Source organism: Triplophysa rosa, linkage group LG13, assembly GCF_024868665.1.
Source record: "Triplophysa rosa linkage group LG13, Trosa_1v2, whole genome shotgun sequence".
Lineage (NCBI taxonomy): Eukaryota > Metazoa > Chordata > Actinopteri > Cypriniformes > Nemacheilidae > Triplophysa > Triplophysa rosa.
In genome coordinates, this window is record NC_079902.1 from 8,958,638 (window position 1) to 8,976,316 (window position 17,679).

The following is a 17,679-nucleotide window of genomic DNA, read 5'->3' on the forward strand; positions in this document are numbered from 1 at the left end:
TGTATTAACATTCCATCAGCATCCAAACACAACATCATTCATTTTCTTTCGGGGAAGTTTCAGGTTGACTTAACAGTTCAATTGACATTTAAGGGTCTGAATTTCTGGAGAATATTTTTGCATCTGAATTTGCTGTGCTTCATGAAAATACTTTTCAACAAAACTTTTTTGCAGGCTTTGGAAGGAATCATCTATCCAAAAAAAAACACAAAAATAGCTGCCCAAACCTGAACTCCTAATCTGTACAAACCAGAAGATTTTTACTTTTACCAGGCTTGAGTAAGGCAGTCAGTGGCAAGGTGATAGGGAAGACCAGGCAGAGACTTGAAACGAAACAGTAGAAGCTGGATTCGGGCTACACACCTGCACAGGTTAAACAAAACAGTCACGGAAAAGAAATCCTTTGAATTGACAAACATGACACCTGATCCGCGGTTCATCAGTAAGTCTGACCAAATAAGCGCTTGTAGACTGCTCCACCTGAAAAACGACATGATGGTAACGTGATGCCTCACTTATATAATGCCCTCTCTCTCCAGTATACAGGAGTCATACAGAACTACAGAGGGGATGCAATACACCTGCTGCATGATAGCCGACATCAGATACCGGAATACATAGCTGTCATAAAAGTCGAACTAACCTAGAACACAATCCTTTAGACTCAGAGAATTGACAGGCTAGTTGCTACAATAAAATCCGACACCGGAAAACAGAGCGTTTATGAGAAGAAACAACCGGCTTCAACCGTCTGATCCACGGCACCGGGAGGCGAGATGCCAGTCCAGATACCGGACGACACCGATTTCTTATCGTTCCGAGATCAATGTGAGAGTAATGACGGCTGGGTCGCCCGGTATAATAAAGGAGGAGTGACGGTGTGGTGTCGAGATGAGGAGTGCAAAACTGTCCAGAAACTCAAGGCAAGTGAGCTCGAACACCTCAATGCGGAATCAACAGACGCACAAACACGAATAGTTAGTCTTACCTAAACAGTTTGCTTTAGGTGATTCATTGTTTACATTGTGTTCAGCATGCAAAATTCACGTGCAATTCTATAGGCGCTAAGGCTATTAATACGTCCACATTTTGAAATATAATACGAAAATGTGTAAAAACGCAGGCCTATAAAATGTGTAAATGGCATATCAGCATCAAGCCTAAAGAAATGTCTTAAATTTTGAGGGACACTAGTAACATGCTCTAACATGATGAAAAGACCCCACTTCGGACCTGGTGTGAAACCATAACAAATCTGACATTAGGCTACTTTATGTAGCATTGTGTTAGAAGTCTCATAAGATACATGAGGCGACTCATTCCCTCAAAGGTTCTTATAAGAACCATGTCTTTCTTTTTAATAATCTTCTAAAGAAAAAATTGTTCCGCTACAAAGTTTTTTTGTAAAGCAGAATATCCCGGAACTTTTCAGCTACAAATGTTTCTTCTATTCTATGACATTGAACAACCTTTTAAAGCACCTTTTTAAAGGTGTGTGCACTCTCTTAAATATAAGTTAAAAATATATGCTATAGCCAGGGGCGTCGTGCACCTATTTTTTTTAAGGGGGCACAGTGTGCACAACACACAGAGACATGTCCTGTACGTACGAATACATACATTTAAAGCAATGTTATTGAGAACATCTCTTAAGCGTATTCAACACATCGCACAAACCATCTTTGATTGTAAAAAAAAAGTACATTTTAAGGTAAAATCTGGTGTATTTTGAGAACAAATATCTTGTATGCAATTTTGTGCTAGTAGTAAAAGAGTTATTGTTTGCATACAAATGAACATAGAGCACAAAAGTAAAAGCAAAAAAAAAAAAGAAATGAAGCAATTAGTTACCCTTTGTTAAACTGCCTTAATACAAATCTATTGTCGATTATAAAATTCCTTCTATTATGAAATACAAATATATAATGCAATATATTACATAATGAAAAGTGTCAACTCTTTATGTATTATTTAATATATTATTTTAACTAATATACCACTCTATGTATTGTTTTTATAAATTATTGATAGTTCATTTAGAGGAAAATATATTTTCTTTAAGAGTATTGTCAGTCTTTGTAGCATGAAATTTGAGTGTTGATACTGTAACATAAAAGTTATTCACTTTAAACAATGCTACCTGCATGCCAACTGCCAAGAGGTGTGTTTGACTGTGCAGACTAAACCAACGAGCCATTTAAAAGCATATGAGGCAGCATGTCCTCACAGTAGTTTCTGACATAAACGGATCGGTTTGGGCAGCACCGCTTTAAGTCAAAAACATGCAAAACTGACTGTTCAAAAATCTGAGAGGGCACGTGGCCCCTGTGTTTGAATGGGCATGACGCCTCTGGCTATAGCTATAGGGTTCAGTGATGAAATGGAAGGAGTTTCTAGCTCAATTTGTAAAGTTTTGTGTTTAGCAGGGCAGGTTGTGGGTTTGATCCCTATAGGGGAAAATATGGTCTCATAGAAAATACATACCTCTGTACACTTTTCGCAGCGCCACAAAATACGTACCATCAGGTACATATTGCTACAGTTTTAGACACTGGAGGCGCTAAACAGAAGAAATGTATTGGTCCGCTAGAGAATGCGTGTCAGTGTCACGATTTGCTACCGAAACGATTTTATAAATAATTATTATTTGTTCTCTAATAGATATTTTAGAGCGCCTAACCTTACTCCTACCCTAAACCTAAAACTACCCACTTCCCAACCACGTAAACACGCAACAAGACAATAGAAGTCAGACACGGGTATTTATTGCAAACACTGATCAAAAACAGTATAAAAACATTACAAACAAAAATATTGTTGTGTGAGCACAGCAGGTTTTAATTACTGACGATCGTGCTTAAGGAATACACCCAGAAGTGTTTTATTAAAGTGTGCACTCGAGGTTAGCTTGTGACGCAATCGGAGCGAGACAGCCAATGCCGTTTCATAACGTAAGTTAGCGTAATGACCCAACCAATCACAAGACACACGAGAGCCAATGCCATTTCACTGTCGCCGCTGACGTAACGGTTCACACACCGGCGGCAATTTTTACGTTCTGTCTGTGCACAGGCAACGCAGCCGGTCCGGATTGGAGTTTTATGGTGGACGCAGAAGGGGATCGCTTTCGGGTCTGTTCTTTTGCCTCGGAACGCTTGAAATAACTGCACGTTTTGAATGAACAGCATATGTAGCCCTATCTTTCTTTTTTTTAGGGGCGGGTTTTGGGTTACGTGCTCAAGTACGTCTAAATTGTGCGTACAAAATAATAAATGTAGGCCTATACAAAATACAACGTCTGATTAAATTCAAAATCATATATAATATGGTGTTGTTAACGTTACTGTTGTTGCAAATTGTGATACCAGGTAGCAATATGTACCTGATGGTACGTATTTTGTGGCGCTGCAAAAAGTGTACAGAGGTACGTATTTCGTATGAGACAGGTATACCTTGAACGCAGTGCCAGTCGTCTGCCAAATGTGTAAAATATAAGAACCGTTTTTGGTTTTCCCAAGAACCTTTTATGGTTCAGGCAATGGTTCTTAAAATAAAATTTTCTCTCATTTTGTCTGTAGTCTGTAGAACGTTTTTATCCACAACAAAGACCCTTTAGTGGAAAAGAAATGTTCTGTATTAAAGGGTCTTTGGAACCATACAGTCCAACCTTAGGGACCTTACTATTTAGACTCAACTTAACAGCTTTGCCTCTGAACTGCGCTTCCACAGAAGATCCCAGAAAAACAAATAGGGATATGGCTATGGGCCATTTGCCCTGGGAAAACTCCACAGTGTACGGTGAAGCAGGCCAGTGTCTGAGATGAAAGAGCGTTCTCTCAGGGACAGACTGCACCCATGAGATGTGCTGAAAAATTAAGAGCGGAAAACCGTGGTAACAGCAAGCTCAGATGAGGAAACCTGAGCCTCTCCAGCTGGTTTGCCAAACTTTTTATTTTCATTTTTAAAAAAGAGAACTTCTCTTGACCCATCTGACAATGGCTAAAAATCGTCCCAGAGCGAGGGCCTAAGACAAAGGCCTTTTCAGTAGCGATTCGGGCAGGTGTGGAGAAATTATTTAGTCTTCTGATATGGCCACAAAAAAATGAAAGGAGATGACAGACCTTCCTCAATAATTCATGTCGCTCTCCGGGGCACAGATGCGTTCTTTTCATGAATAATTAAGTGTCGTAGGCTTGACGACATTCCATTCATAGACACTAAATAAAACTTGTTCCAAGAAGCCTGATGGAAATGAGGAGGGACTGATCAAGCTGGGGTTGTAGGGGGTGTTAATAAATTATTAAATGCTGCCAGGCTAGAGTTGATTGGGTTACACGGTTGCTTGCGTTGTTGAGCCATACAATATCTGATCACATTGCATTTGATGTATTCATGCTTACCTGACCCTCCAACCAACCCAGGTACAGTAAAAGGATAAGGTAGCTACAGCTAAATCGGAAAAAAATGCAGATTTCACTCAGCACGTGTGCTGTGAACACACACACACAGAAGCAAACATGGTTAAATATAAAGCAAAACCATGTTTCTCACTCCCCCGAGAATCCTTTTACATTCACTGTGTCAACTTTTAGCTCATCCTAACCTATCAAGAGTTATGTCCAAAGCAGGGCTTTAAACGGTAATGAAATGAATAGATGGTTAGAAATAGAGGCTGGCTTTTGTCAGCGCAGTGAAATGGTTTTGTTTATCATCTGTCTGGTAACACGTTGCATTTTCCCCGTCTTTTTGCCCTTTCAGTTGTCCGTAATAAAAAGCTTAATTTTGTCTGTGCTGTTTTTTCTCAGATGAGAATTGTATGCAAGGATGTGACAGCAGAAACACTCTATGACGTCTTGCACGACACAAGCTACCGGAAAAAATGGGACACCAACATGATCGACACTTTCGATATTGGACGACTGACAGTTAATGCAGACGTGGGATATTACTCTTGTGAGTCACTCTTTTGTCTTTACTGAGCTGTTATTTCCACTTTGTTCGTCCAATACACACTTCAATCAAACGCCCATATTTGGCCGCATTTTAAAATAGTCTGAAGTAGTCTTTACAGGAGAATTTTGGCAGTTAAGTGCCAGAAATGAAAATCAATTGGGCAGACTTATGGTTAAATAACTCTCATACATATTTTCTAATGTAATGTTTATGGATACATCAGTAATTACAGAATGTATAAAGAAACATGGATGAGGGCCACTTTAAGAGATAGGAGAACAATGTAAAATGCAGAAGACAAATTATTTATTTGCTAATGGTGGTGAGTATTGTAATGCAATAGTTAAAAGCATACAAAACAACTTTGCTGTATTTTAGCCATGTGGTGTATACATATATACAGTATATATCATATATATGAAGAGTTTATTTCCAAAATGAGATAACTCCGTTTTTAAAAATTGTTTTAAAAAAATGTTTTTTTATTGTTCATTCCAAACATTCCAAACTGCAGTTGTTTTGATTTATATACTGTATATATATATATATATATATATATACTGTATATCAAATATATCATATACCATATGGTTAGTTTTTTTTTTTTTCGATGTATATATACAGTATATAAATACACAGTATATATATAACATTGATGTCTTCTGTATGTTGGTTGAAATTGTAAACATTTCTAAAGTTTTTCTTTTTTCTCAATTATTTTCTGCTGATCATGTGAACATTGGCTGAATAACAAAACCGTAAACATCGTATGGTAAAATAGATTTACTTTTGGACAGATACTAATGAGTCGACAATACTGTCAATTTACAGACAGCAGGGCCACCTAAAATGAGATAACTCTTTTGATAACGGAAAGGTAACATGCTCTTTTACCTGGTTGTTGTTTTAGTGGTATAACAGCACTGTAAACCATGCATTTTTAATTTACAGGGAAATGTCCACATCCACTGAAGAACCGAGACTTTGTCACTATGCGATCATGGCTCCCACTTGGCAATGACTATCTTATAATCAACTACTCCGTCAAACACCCGGTATGTCTGTGTTTGGTCTGGACTGTGAGGTCTGTAGATGTTCTGATTTTATTAGACGTTTTGGCAAAGGCATCAATGTAGAACAGCACAGTGTGTCAGCTGGTATGTAGGTCAGCTTTCCAGGTCTTGAGTCATTTGAAACAGAAGAGATCGGTGGCAACAGTCTGACAGGTATCAAGTAAACGGTCGGGTGACTGAATCCTCATGTAATAAATAATTACATGTCTAGCGTCCGTTTATCTTTCCACATTTTCTCCATAGGGCAATTTGTTAACCTTAGGCAAGATGATCAGTTACACGTCAGTATAAAGTCAGCTTTTAGTGCAAAGCGATTGTCAGTGTTGATGTTATATTGCTGTTTATTTGTTTTGTTTTTAATTAAGCATTGTGTCCCAGGAAACTCAATGCCCTTTGTTGGCTTTTTTCAGGAATACCCAGCGAAGAAAGATTATGTCAGAGCTGTGTCTTTACTCACTGGATACTTGATCCAAAACAATGGAGCAAACTGCTGTACTCTCTATTACTTAACGCAAGTGGATCCACGAGGTGAACATTTCTAGTTTTTATTAACAGTGCCAATTAGGGTAAAGCAGTGGGGTCTTCTGGACACACAAAAACACATTTCTTAAGCAGTTTTGTCTTGTTTTCTAGTACAAATAGACAAGAAAAGATAATATAAGAACATAAGAAATATGTAAAAAGTAAAAGAGTAAAAGTAAAAGTAAGTTTAGCATAAAAATCTGACAATGGGCTAAGAAAAATAAACCTAAATTGGTACTTAAGAAAAAGGTCAAACAAAACAAGTGGATCCCATTGGCGTGTTACAACGTTTTAAACCCAAACCTGCTTAATTCTTATATTTTCTTTTTATAAAACAACACTAAATATCTTGCGTCACTTTTCTTCTGAAGTAAATGTATCTTGAAATTATTTGTACTAGAAAACAACACAAAAATGCTTAGTAAGAAATTCATTTTTTGAAGTGTGGCCAGTCCGCAACCCCTAGAGGTCTGTGGAAGAACTGTGTTAAAAAAGTATATGACTTACTGTACATCAATTATTATTTGAATGGCTTTACATTATAACCAAGAATGGAAACTTATTGAAATTGCATGTTTTTAAATAACGGGCTTAAAGTTCACACCCCACTTCAATTAAGGTTTCACTTTTAAATATCTGTATACTAAAGCCCCAGCAACAGATGTATCGCTCCTCCTTCCTTTGGTGGAAAAGTACACAAATGCTTGTTTTGCAGGAACATACTGTATGTGCTTACACTCCACTTACACAGTTTACAGTTTCAGGCCTGTATCACGCTACTACATCATTCCAACATCTGAGGAGTGGTGCAGCTTTATCATAATGTTTTCTTTAAAAACATCCAAAAATGCTCATGTTTAGATTAAAAGTGCATTTCATGATAGCTGTATGGAATGCCCCTCTTCTGCATTTATTGCTGCTCCTGTGCTATGAAGTGTGAGGAGCCAGAAAGCCTTTGAAACTCTGGCTTTAGACATATTTTATGAACTGGCTGATGTCATCTTTTCCATGCTGCTTGGGGCGATGGCTTTGATTATTAATGTTTTCCGTTGCTGTGATGCACCAGCTGTTTTTGACCTGTGGGACAGACACACAAGTTTATAGCACTTGTACAGTATGTACAGTAGACTCTGCACAGTAGTTTAGTTTTGCATGCTGTTTTTTTATGACAGTATGATATCTAACTGTTTGTTCATGTTTAAACTGCAATTTGTTTCTAAATGTTTTTAAGCAGAATGTCTGATGTTAACGCTTTATCCTGCTCATAGGGTCTTTACCTAAATGGGTGGTGAATAGGGTCTCGCAGTTTGTGGCACCAAAGGTAACAGTACAGTGCATTACAAGATTATATTTTCTTTTAATATGAAGAGTAATGTGTACATTGAATTAAATAGATAAACACCTTTGTATAATAAACATAAAAACAAACATTCTGAGATTGTAAAAGATGTGTTTGGTAAAATAGGGGTTTACACTGGGGATAGTTACACTTTAACTCCAGTCTGTATTTATTATGGTAGGTTTATGCTTTAAGATAAGTTTTTAGTATGGATACTGTAGATAAGTTAATGTCCTGGCTATTCTTTGTACATTACAACCCAGAAAAAAAGGCACAGTTCATTCAAACATTACTGATTGCTGTCACCTTAATAATTATAACAATGTACTTTTGTATAAAAATCTGCTAATCATTTTCTGAATATGATAAATAATATTGTAATTGTAGTAGAAGATAATAAAATTAATTGATTAACACACAAAAAAAATCTAATTTAAAACGAGCATACAAAACCAATGTGACAACTAGCCCCGGTCTTCCCTATAGTTAGCTCAGCTTCAGAATGTTTACTTTTCATTTGCTGCCATCTGGTGGTTAAACATGTGCACATCATGCAGATCCAGACATGTGCAAAGGGCCACATCATGTTAAGCGTTCCAACTTTTTTCTCCATAGGCCATGAAAAAGATTTACAAAGCCTGCCTAAAATACCCTGAATGGAAACGGAAACATGACCCAAATCTGAAGCCTTGGAGGTATCCAGAGCAGAACATGCTACCCTGCATCAATCTGGCTGACCTGACGGTCCAGAGAGCAGATTCACTGGAAAACATCGATGAGAGCGCTGTGAGTGAGGAGAAAGCCCAGCACCACAGCGATGATGATGAGACCTAAAATTCACAATGACTCTCTCTCGGCCTGTGCGTGTGGCCTGTATATAAGTGAGTTTGTACCATTCTCTGTTAAGGATGGTTTCCTTAAATGTATTCTGTAAATGTTACATTGCTTTCATGGATTGAACAAAATTACATTATATTGTTTTGCAGAGATTCTGGCTTTTAAGACGCATCACATTGTATTAGACATGTTTAACAAACAAGACTTCAAGTTGTACGGTGTTTGATTAACTGATTCAACATAAAAAGTCTTATCAATAAATGTTGAGACATGGTTTTAATCTGTGTTTCATTTGTGGAATATCTCTGTCTGAAAGTGTATTAACTTTATCACTCACATGGCTATACAGACATTATTATGATGCACCTTTATTAAAGGAAGAATTTAGCCAAAGAAAATTCTGTCCTTTTTATCCTTATGTTGTTCACAAGCTTTTTTTTATAAAGATTTATGAAGAAGGTAGAGGGACTGTAAAGCTTGGAATATGATGCACAAGTTATTTGGATGCATTTTTATAATACTTTTCTGGTACTTTTTGACGTTGTGTGACAGACCAAGTGCTCATTTGAGACTTTTAGGCTATATATATATACAGTATATATTGTGGAAAGGAAGTCCTAATGGTTTGGAGCAACACTAGGTTTTGTTTGTGGGGTTGACTTGTCATTTCCGTGCAAACTATGACTTCACCAACATCTTTTAACAACTCATTCTGTCAAGCATTTATATGGAACCATCTTTCAGCCCTCGCTTTTCAAGTGCTGTTTTCCTGTGTGAAGTTTTGCAAACAGCACATGTCACTTCTTCATCTTTACTACTATCTTTACTTTAAGAGGAAATGTGTGTTCTTTTTAAATTAAGTAAAAAACAGTTTTGTTTAATAATACACGTTACGCGCTTTTGCCTCATAGGTCACTTGCTTAATTTGTTTCACAACTTTTCAAAAGTAAATATTTGGTTATTTTTTGGATTGTTTTTTTAAATTCTATTAAAAAAAATTGTCATATGAGATTTATATAAAATTCCAGCACAGTTAAGAAAAGTATTTTTAGCATTATAAAAAACAAAACAGTTCTGCTCCTCATGTTTATATATTTCGTCCGTTTTTGTTCAAGTAAACATGCTTTCCTTTTTCTTTTGGCAATAAGGAAAGTTTATTCACGACGGTATCCTTTTTCTCCTTCCATAAGCTTACAGCTGGAGACCACTCCTCAAAACCTCTATTGTCTCAGACACTTCCTGCTTCCCATTGGAAACAGTTCCTGCCCACATCAATCAGATTGAGCTCGAGAGGAGAAAAGGAAATTCTGTATTTGAACCCTTCGCCTTCTCCCACAGCAAAATTTCACTGCTATTTCTGCACAGATTTTCCTCAAATCCCACACATAAAATCGCACCCTATTATCTATCACACCTGAACACAAGAATCGTCATTTTACTTTAGGATTTAAACTAGCAAATCTAAAATGAGTAATACATACACAGTTTTCCACAGTTATTTACAGCCATTAGCGTATCTACTACTGTCAACAAAGAGCATTTTTTTGTTTATTTTTTAACTTTCGTTGTAGATTAAAGCAAACGATGTATTGTTTAAATCGACTGCTTTAACAGTTTTTAATCTTGTTGCTTTCCGAGACTGGTAAACGAGGTTTTTGCGGTTTAACCAGCGCAATTGTTATCGGCGGATATTCACAGACGCGTTCCCTTTAAGAGCCCACTCTCTACTTTTCAGTGTCGCTGTTAACTCTGCAACGTCCGACACAACAAACATAACTATCAGCAGCTTATCACCGCACAACACGACAAACTTTCACCGGCTTAACACAGAGTTCTGGATTTATACACGCTACCCATATACAACGAGATATGTAACATATAGCAGTTAAGGTAAGTTGCGATCCTTTTTAATTCAGAGTGACATTTGTCCTCATCTGACAAGTGTTAAATTATAACGGACAGTTGCATTAATGTCTGAATGGTGTCCAATGTTAGCAGGACGTTTTAACGGATGCGCGTTGAATTTCTTATACGAAACATTTGAAGTTCTTTCTTAATTTCCATACTCAGTGATCTGAAAGGTTGTATTTAAGTTAGTCTTGAGTTTAACTATTACCCAGCACTGTAGTGTTGACTGATCACATGGAATTCCATTATTTTCCTCACATCATGACCACCTCTCCCAGACGGACACACATATAAGCATCAGCTCTATTTATACTGTATTGTAAAATGTAAGAACGCCTCTTTCCTCTGTGATAGTTTTACTGTTGTTGAATGTAACAGTGTAGTTTATATAGTTTACATTACATACAGCTAATTTGCAAGTTCCGTGCAGACACAAGAACAGTGGGAGTCACTGGGGAATAACATGCTTTTCTATTTTGAAGGCCTCTGCAGAATCTACTTTCACTCAATGTATTCATATTCATGTACAGAAATCCTCCATAAAGACGCTTTTTGGCAAACAAATTGATTCTCTCATGACCCATGTCTTTGTAAGATTGTCCCTGCGTTCACTTTACTTTGTATGCCGTGTGTTTAACTGAGCAGATTTCCAAATGCAGATTAAGTACTCACAACATGGACAAGTATTAATTGTGATAAGTCTCTTGTTGCATAACCTGACCTGTATTTCCCTTTGAGGCTCTTCCTTAGACTTGGAGAATCGATCACTGTACTTCTTCTGAACTGATAAGCGTTATTTTTTATTTTATTTTAAACCCACAGTCTCAATTGTCAGAACCATCCGGTGTGTCTCATATGATCTCAGCATATTTCTGGCATGAATATTTTGAAAAAAGGTGACTCATGGTCACATGAAGGTGTACTCGCATATACATCTTTTCATTATCACAGGGAGAGGAAGTCATTCTTAATGTGTTATACATGTACAGTATGCAAGTACGTTTTATATAGGTTTCGTGCATGTTTTGGCGATTCATGCACAGAACATATGTGTTTATATTTAAGGTTTCACCCTGGTTGTACCATCAAGAGATAGACCTCAAATATAAAGAAAAATTAAATGATCATTACATTAGTGCATTTGGCAGATGCCATTATCCAAAGTGACATACAATTAGGGCTGTGCAAAAATATCGATACATGTAACTATCGGAAAAAATATATATTGATAGTGATACCTCTACTATCGATATTTTTTTATATCGACATATACATACGGCCAAAAGTAAGTGGAAGCGAGCATGGCGAAAAATATAAGAACGCTTGGAGCTCTTAGAGCTGATGTGTGGGTGTGCTTTGGTTTTCAAAATAAGTTATGGAGTAATGAGTTATATAAAATAATGCTGTTTGTAGGCTTCGCAAGTCATGACACAAGTCACTTGGCTACTGCAGTGCATTAGACAAAAAGTTTATTAAGAAAAGTAACAACTGTGCTTTCACGGATGTGACACCAGCACATTTACAGCACGGATGAACCAGAGGTTTTATACTGCCCATGTTCAGTGTTTTAACTGTAATGCACCACAACAGCCAAGTGACTTGCGTGAGCCACCTTATTCCCCTGTGCTACCCACTAGAGGGGCGCAATCCACAGTTTGAGAACCCAAACCTCTGATCTAAAGGTCCATGCATCTCACATCATGGCCACTCTGCAGAGGTAAGGGATGTTTTTACACTTATCCTTACAGAAAACCCCCGGTGGTGCACAGCATGTTGTATTTCTAGCTCTACTTTTTACATTTTCTATTTAAAGTATTGCAATATATCGCAAATGTGTATCGTATCGAAATACATAGCAATATATTGTATCGTGACCCATCTATCGTGATATGTATCCTATCGGGAGGCACTTGCCAATACACAGCCCTACATACAATGCATTAATGGTATACAGTTTGTCAGTATCTGAATCGAACCCACGCTGCTAGCCCTATGCTCTACCAAATGAGCTACACGAACCCAGAATGTTGTAGGTTATCTTTCGACAGTGTGCTGGTGGTGCATTGACAGAGCTGAGATCTCATATGCGTTTGAGCAAAGGGTGCAGCATATTAAGACACAAGTGTGTTCTGTCATCTCAACTACGCGGCCTCCACCAGTTGTGAACAATGTCGTATTGTGTCACACAATAGTGCTTCACTGTTATTTTTTACACCCCCCCCCCCTCCTTGTTACACTGCATCCCAAAAACGTCCTTGATTCCTGCGTTTCACAAATTGCTTTTGACTCTACAGCTTCCACTAATTGTTCATTCTGGAAGCTCTGGGATGTTTGAGTAGGATATGAGAGGGAAAGATGTTTTTCTCCTTTGCTTCTATCTTAACCCACAAAACAAAGCAATCAGCAGGTCATAAAGACATTTATACAGTATAGTCTGGTAGTGATGTTTTTGTTATTATATGCTAATGCAACAACAATTTAACGTACAAAGGATAAAACTTGCATGTGCGTTCTCACTTTGCTCCCATGAGACAGAATTACATTAGCTGTGACTTTACTGTATAAACATACGTTAGCTGTGTTAGCGCTTGTGCCATTTATTAGATGGATTGCTAATGTCTTCACTTCCTCTAAAATGTAGTAGATTAACAGAAGCTCTGTACTGGTGTCCTTCTGAGTCTCTGGAGCTTTTGAAACATTGTTGAAAATGCAAATAGTAATTTTTCCTCCTCGTCGGCCCAGATTGCAACCCATTCGGGAATAATTCTGTAATTCTGTAGAAGTGTTTTCCTGATCATTGCGTTCTGAGAAACAAGTCCCTTCAGTTCCACTGTGGTTTGAGATAGCTTTGCTTTTCAAATGAGTTTCCTTTGAATCAAATCAGTGAAATTGAAACACAGCATTTATGTTTTCCCAAAGAGGGCATACAAAATGTGGTTGTGTGTCAGATAGCATTGGTGCTCAGGATTTAAAGGGACAGTTCACCCAAAAATGAAAATTCTGTCATCATTTACTCACCTTCAAGTTGTTACAAATCTGTATAAATGTATTTGTTCTGATGAACACAGAGAAATATATTTGGAAGAATGCTTGTAACCAGACAGATTTTGCCCCCCATTGACTACCATAGTAGGAAAAAATACTTGATCATTTTATGTTGTTCTGTTGAAAACAGAAGAAGACATTTTGAAGAATGTAGGACAGCAAACAGTTGTGGGGCACTTTTGACTACCATTGTATTTTTTGCCTACTTTGTTCATCATAACAAAGACATTTATACAGATTTGGAACAACTTGGAGGTGAGTAAATGATGACAGAATTTTCTTTTTTGGGTGAACTATCCCTTTAAGGTATATGTAAAAACTTGTCCAGTCAAGTAATCCAAATAGACTACGTGCACAAGCGTAGCGACGAACTTCCACTGTCGCCAGAAGTCGGGATGTCAGTTTCCGGCTTGCTCTCGCACCACGCAAAATGTCAGTGTTTACAAGATGTCTTCAAGATCTGCCAAAAATAAGCATTAACGATGTACACCGCATCGTTGATGCCTGGTCTCCTGCTCCAACAAGCAAGCGGGACAAAGGATTTAAGCTCTATATATCGAGCTATATCCACAACTACGAGGATAAGTAGATTAATCTAATGTGGTGTGCCGACAACTAACGTTAGTGGCTAATTACGTACTAATTTAAGAGTTATATTAAACACGATTTACCTTAGCTAAATCCCCAGGAACGTTAGAAACGCCGGGTTATTAAAGTAACAAGATTATAACGGTTGGTTTATAAGTCCTAGCTTCACCATACACTCAAACTGTGAGGTTTCTCAGCTTTCCTCGTGGATCTGTAGCACAATGACTTCACCTGAGCATTGATCTTTATTAGAAACTATGAGGTGGAGAAAGTTAAAACAATTGATAGTTCATACTAACGTCGAGCAAACCAAAGTTCGTCGCTACACTCGTGCACCTGCTATTTGATCGCATGTTTTGCGCGAGTGGTTTTTATTTTGGGATGCCTGCCAGACATGCTACAGATCTAAAAATCTAAATGCTTGATAATAGTATCACAGGAAGAGAGATGTTGAGCTTGTGTACAAAATACTGAAGAGATCTTCGAAAAATGTGTTTACTGTTTCACCAACTTTGGTGTTTTAACATTTTTAAACTAATTTGTAAATACCATGCTAAAAGAATGACAGATGGAATGCTGATTTGTCAGTACCACTGATGTTAGGAGTGTAGAAATGAATAACTGTACACATTACAAAACCTCATCATTACAAAAAAACATGCATCATCACTTTAATTGCATTTGCTAATAACTTCTGAAGGGCTGGAACAGGAAACGTGCTTGCAAACATATAATGTAATGCCATGCAATGCCAGTTGTTTCATTAAAGGAGGAACTCTTAACTCAGAGTAATTATTGATGTCCCTACACTGCAAAAATGAATTTCTTAGTAGTTTTGTCTTATTTTCCAGCACAAATGTGTACAAAGTCTTAAATCAAGATACATTTACTTGGAGAGTACACGACATCTTGTTTTTCTGAAAAAATCATCAAAATTGAGTTTCTGCTTAAAACAAGCAAAAACATCTGTGAGTTGTGTAAGAAAAATAAACTTGAATTATGTTTATTGAATTAGGTTGAAAATTGAATTAAGTAATTTTTTTCTTGTTTTAAGCGTAACGTTTTTTTTCTCTCCAGAAAACAAGACTAAAGATTAAGTCATTTTGATTCATAAAGTAAATATACATTGATTAAAAATTATTCAGACATTTGGACTAGAAAACAAGACAAAAATTCTAATTTAGAAGTTCATTTTGTTTGCTGTGTTTGACTGTTGGAGACCCTCTTATGTTAGCGGCTTGTTGTATTTTGTGAAGGTCATAAAGTTATTTACATGATGTGTTATTCAGCTATATTGCCTTTGAAGCAAGTATTTGAGCTTTCACAAATCTGATGTGAATTTTTTGCACATCATGTCAGTGACATGGTCTGTCTACATTTCTTTTAGGTTCACCGTAAAACTTTGCTGTAGTTTTGCAGCAGGTTTGCCAGTAACTTACTGTAGATTTATTTACTTTCCTATTAGTACTGTTTTCAATTTGAGTTAAACTTTACTTTAACCAAAATTTAAACACTTTGATTTTTGAGATTTAAAAAGAGCAAGAAGTGACTGGTCTCATAACTGGCATTAGCACAGCAACACAGCAAAAAATGACATTCTTCCTAAGCATTTTGTCTTGTTTTCTAGTAGAAGTATTTCTTAAATACTTCTTAAATTATGATACGTTTACAAAACAAGAAAAGTGACCTAAGATATTTAGTCTTGATTTATGAAAGAAAATATAAGAACTAGGAAAGTTTATGTTAGGGATGCACCGAATGTTCGGCAACTGAAAATATTCGGCCGAAAATAGCGAAAATAGCATGACATTTTGACCATTTAGTTTGTGCAATAGTGAAAAAATTGGCTAAATAAATAGAATAAATGCGAAAAGCCATGTTGGGTATTCAGGCTTCTTCCAAGTGTTTCATTTTTATTCGGCTTCGGCCAAGAATTTTCATTTCGGTGCATCCCTAGTTTATGTTTAAAAAGTTGGTGGCAACTCAACTGCAGTCATTTTATAGCGCACAATGATCATCTTGATGTATTCCAGTCAGGTTTCCGCACGCGTCATAGTACTAAAACCGCTTTAGCAAGGGTTATTATTAATGACCTTCTACTTTTTGGTGACTCTTTTTGGTAATCTTTCCATACTCCTACTACTTCATCTCAGCTCTGCTTTCGACACTGTTTGTCACAAGCTGTTACTCAAGCGCCTCTCAGAGATTGTCATCTCAGGAGTAGCATTTTCTTGGTTTCACTCCTATTTGGTGGACAGACAATATTACATTACCATGCATAACTATAAATCTCCCACGGACTTACTCAAACAGGGTGTTCCACAGGGCTCAGTTCTTGGCCATTATTTATTATTTACATTATGCCAGTTGGTCAAATTATCCGCCGCCATGGTTTTCAGTACCACTGCTATGCGGACGATATTCAGATTTATACCTCCTTCCGACCTGACTCTATACACCAAACTGCAACACTGTTGTCATGCATTGATGAGCTTAAGTTTTGGCTAAACTCAAATTTTCTTAGTTTAAACTTGACTAAAACAGAAATCTTACTTGTTGGTCCCCCAAACCTAACAAAAATCATAACTAATTCTCCAAAACTCGATCTTGAAGCTACATCAATTATTCCATCGGCCACTGTTAAAAACTTAGGTGTCATTCTTGATTCTTCATTAAACTTAGATACTTATATCAGCCAACTTTCTAAAGCTGCATTTTTTCAACTTCGCCGTATTCCCAAACTCCGTCGCTTCATCGGCCAAAAAGATGCGGAAACATTAGTACATGCATTTATCACATCTCGCCTCGATTACTATAATGTCGTTTTTACTGGACTACCGGCGCACTCGCGTTTGGAATACATTCAAAACTGTGCCGCACGCATGTTAACTTACACTAAACGGTCTGCCCATATGACCCGTTCTATTTAATCTTCACTGGCTACCTGTGTCCTCTCGTATTATCTATAAAATCCTTCTGCTTACCTTTAAATCACTGTATGTGTCTTGCTCCTATTTATTTCACCTACCTTCTCTCTCCCTATATTCGCTCCCGATCACTTAGATCATTTGAAGGTAAATTGCTATCAGTACGATTGTAAGACAGTAAGATTTCGCTTGTCATCTCGGGGAGGCAGATCTTTCTCTATAATGGTGCCTAAACTTTGGAACTCACTGCCCCTGCCCCTAACTAGAAAAATGTCCACACTGCATGAATTTAAGACTAACCTCAAAACCTATCTGTTTAACCTATACTTCAGGTCATAATCTGTTTTCTTCTTAAACTCTTGTGGTTGTACTTTATGTTAGCATTGCTATTGCGATATACAACTGTTATCGCACATGTACTGACTTGTGTTCTCTGCAATGACTGCTAGCACTGTTGAGGTGGTATGCAATTGCACATGTAGTAACT

At 37.2% G+C, this 17,679-nt stretch overlaps 2 protein-coding genes across 5 annotated transcripts in view; both read left to right on the forward strand.

Annotated features, from left to right (window-relative positions):
• Positions 1-575: 575 nt before the first annotated feature.
• Positions 576-8,951, forward strand: stard15 (StAR-related lipid transfer (START) domain containing 15). The gene is made up of 6 exons (XM_057349861.1): positions 576-923; positions 4,806-4,953; positions 5,905-6,008; positions 6,437-6,554; positions 7,817-7,869; positions 8,503-8,951. Exons 1-6 carry the CDS (start codon positions 777-779, stop codon positions 8,719-8,721), a joined length of 789 nt encoding a protein of 262 aa, XP_057205844.1. The 5' UTR covers positions 576-776; the 3' UTR covers positions 8,722-8,951.
• A 1,514-nt stretch (positions 8,952-10,465) lies between these two features.
• Positions 10,466-17,679, forward strand: part of arap3 (ArfGAP with RhoGAP domain, ankyrin repeat and PH domain 3) — a 33,925-nt gene continuing 26,711 nt past the window's right edge. For all 4 annotated transcript variants that reach the window (XM_057350035.1, XM_057350036.1, XM_057350037.1 and 1 more), the window contains exon 1: positions 10,466-10,614. The gene's annotated coding sequence lies outside the window, so the exon portion shown is untranslated. The remainder of the gene's footprint in view (positions 10,615-17,679) is intronic.

Coding starts and splice junctions, on each gene's coding strand:
- stard15 (XM_057349861.1), top strand. CDS start 777: ATGCCAGTCCAGATACCGGACGACACCGATTTCTTATCGTTCCGAGAT. Junction 924..4,805: donor AAACTGTCCAGAAACTCAAG/GCAAGTGAGCTC, acceptor GTTTTTTCTCAG/ATGAGAATTGTATGCAAGGA. Junction 6,555..7,816: donor AACGCAAGTGGATCCACGAG/GTGAACATTTCT, acceptor TCCTGCTCATAG/GGTCTTTACCTAAATGGGTG.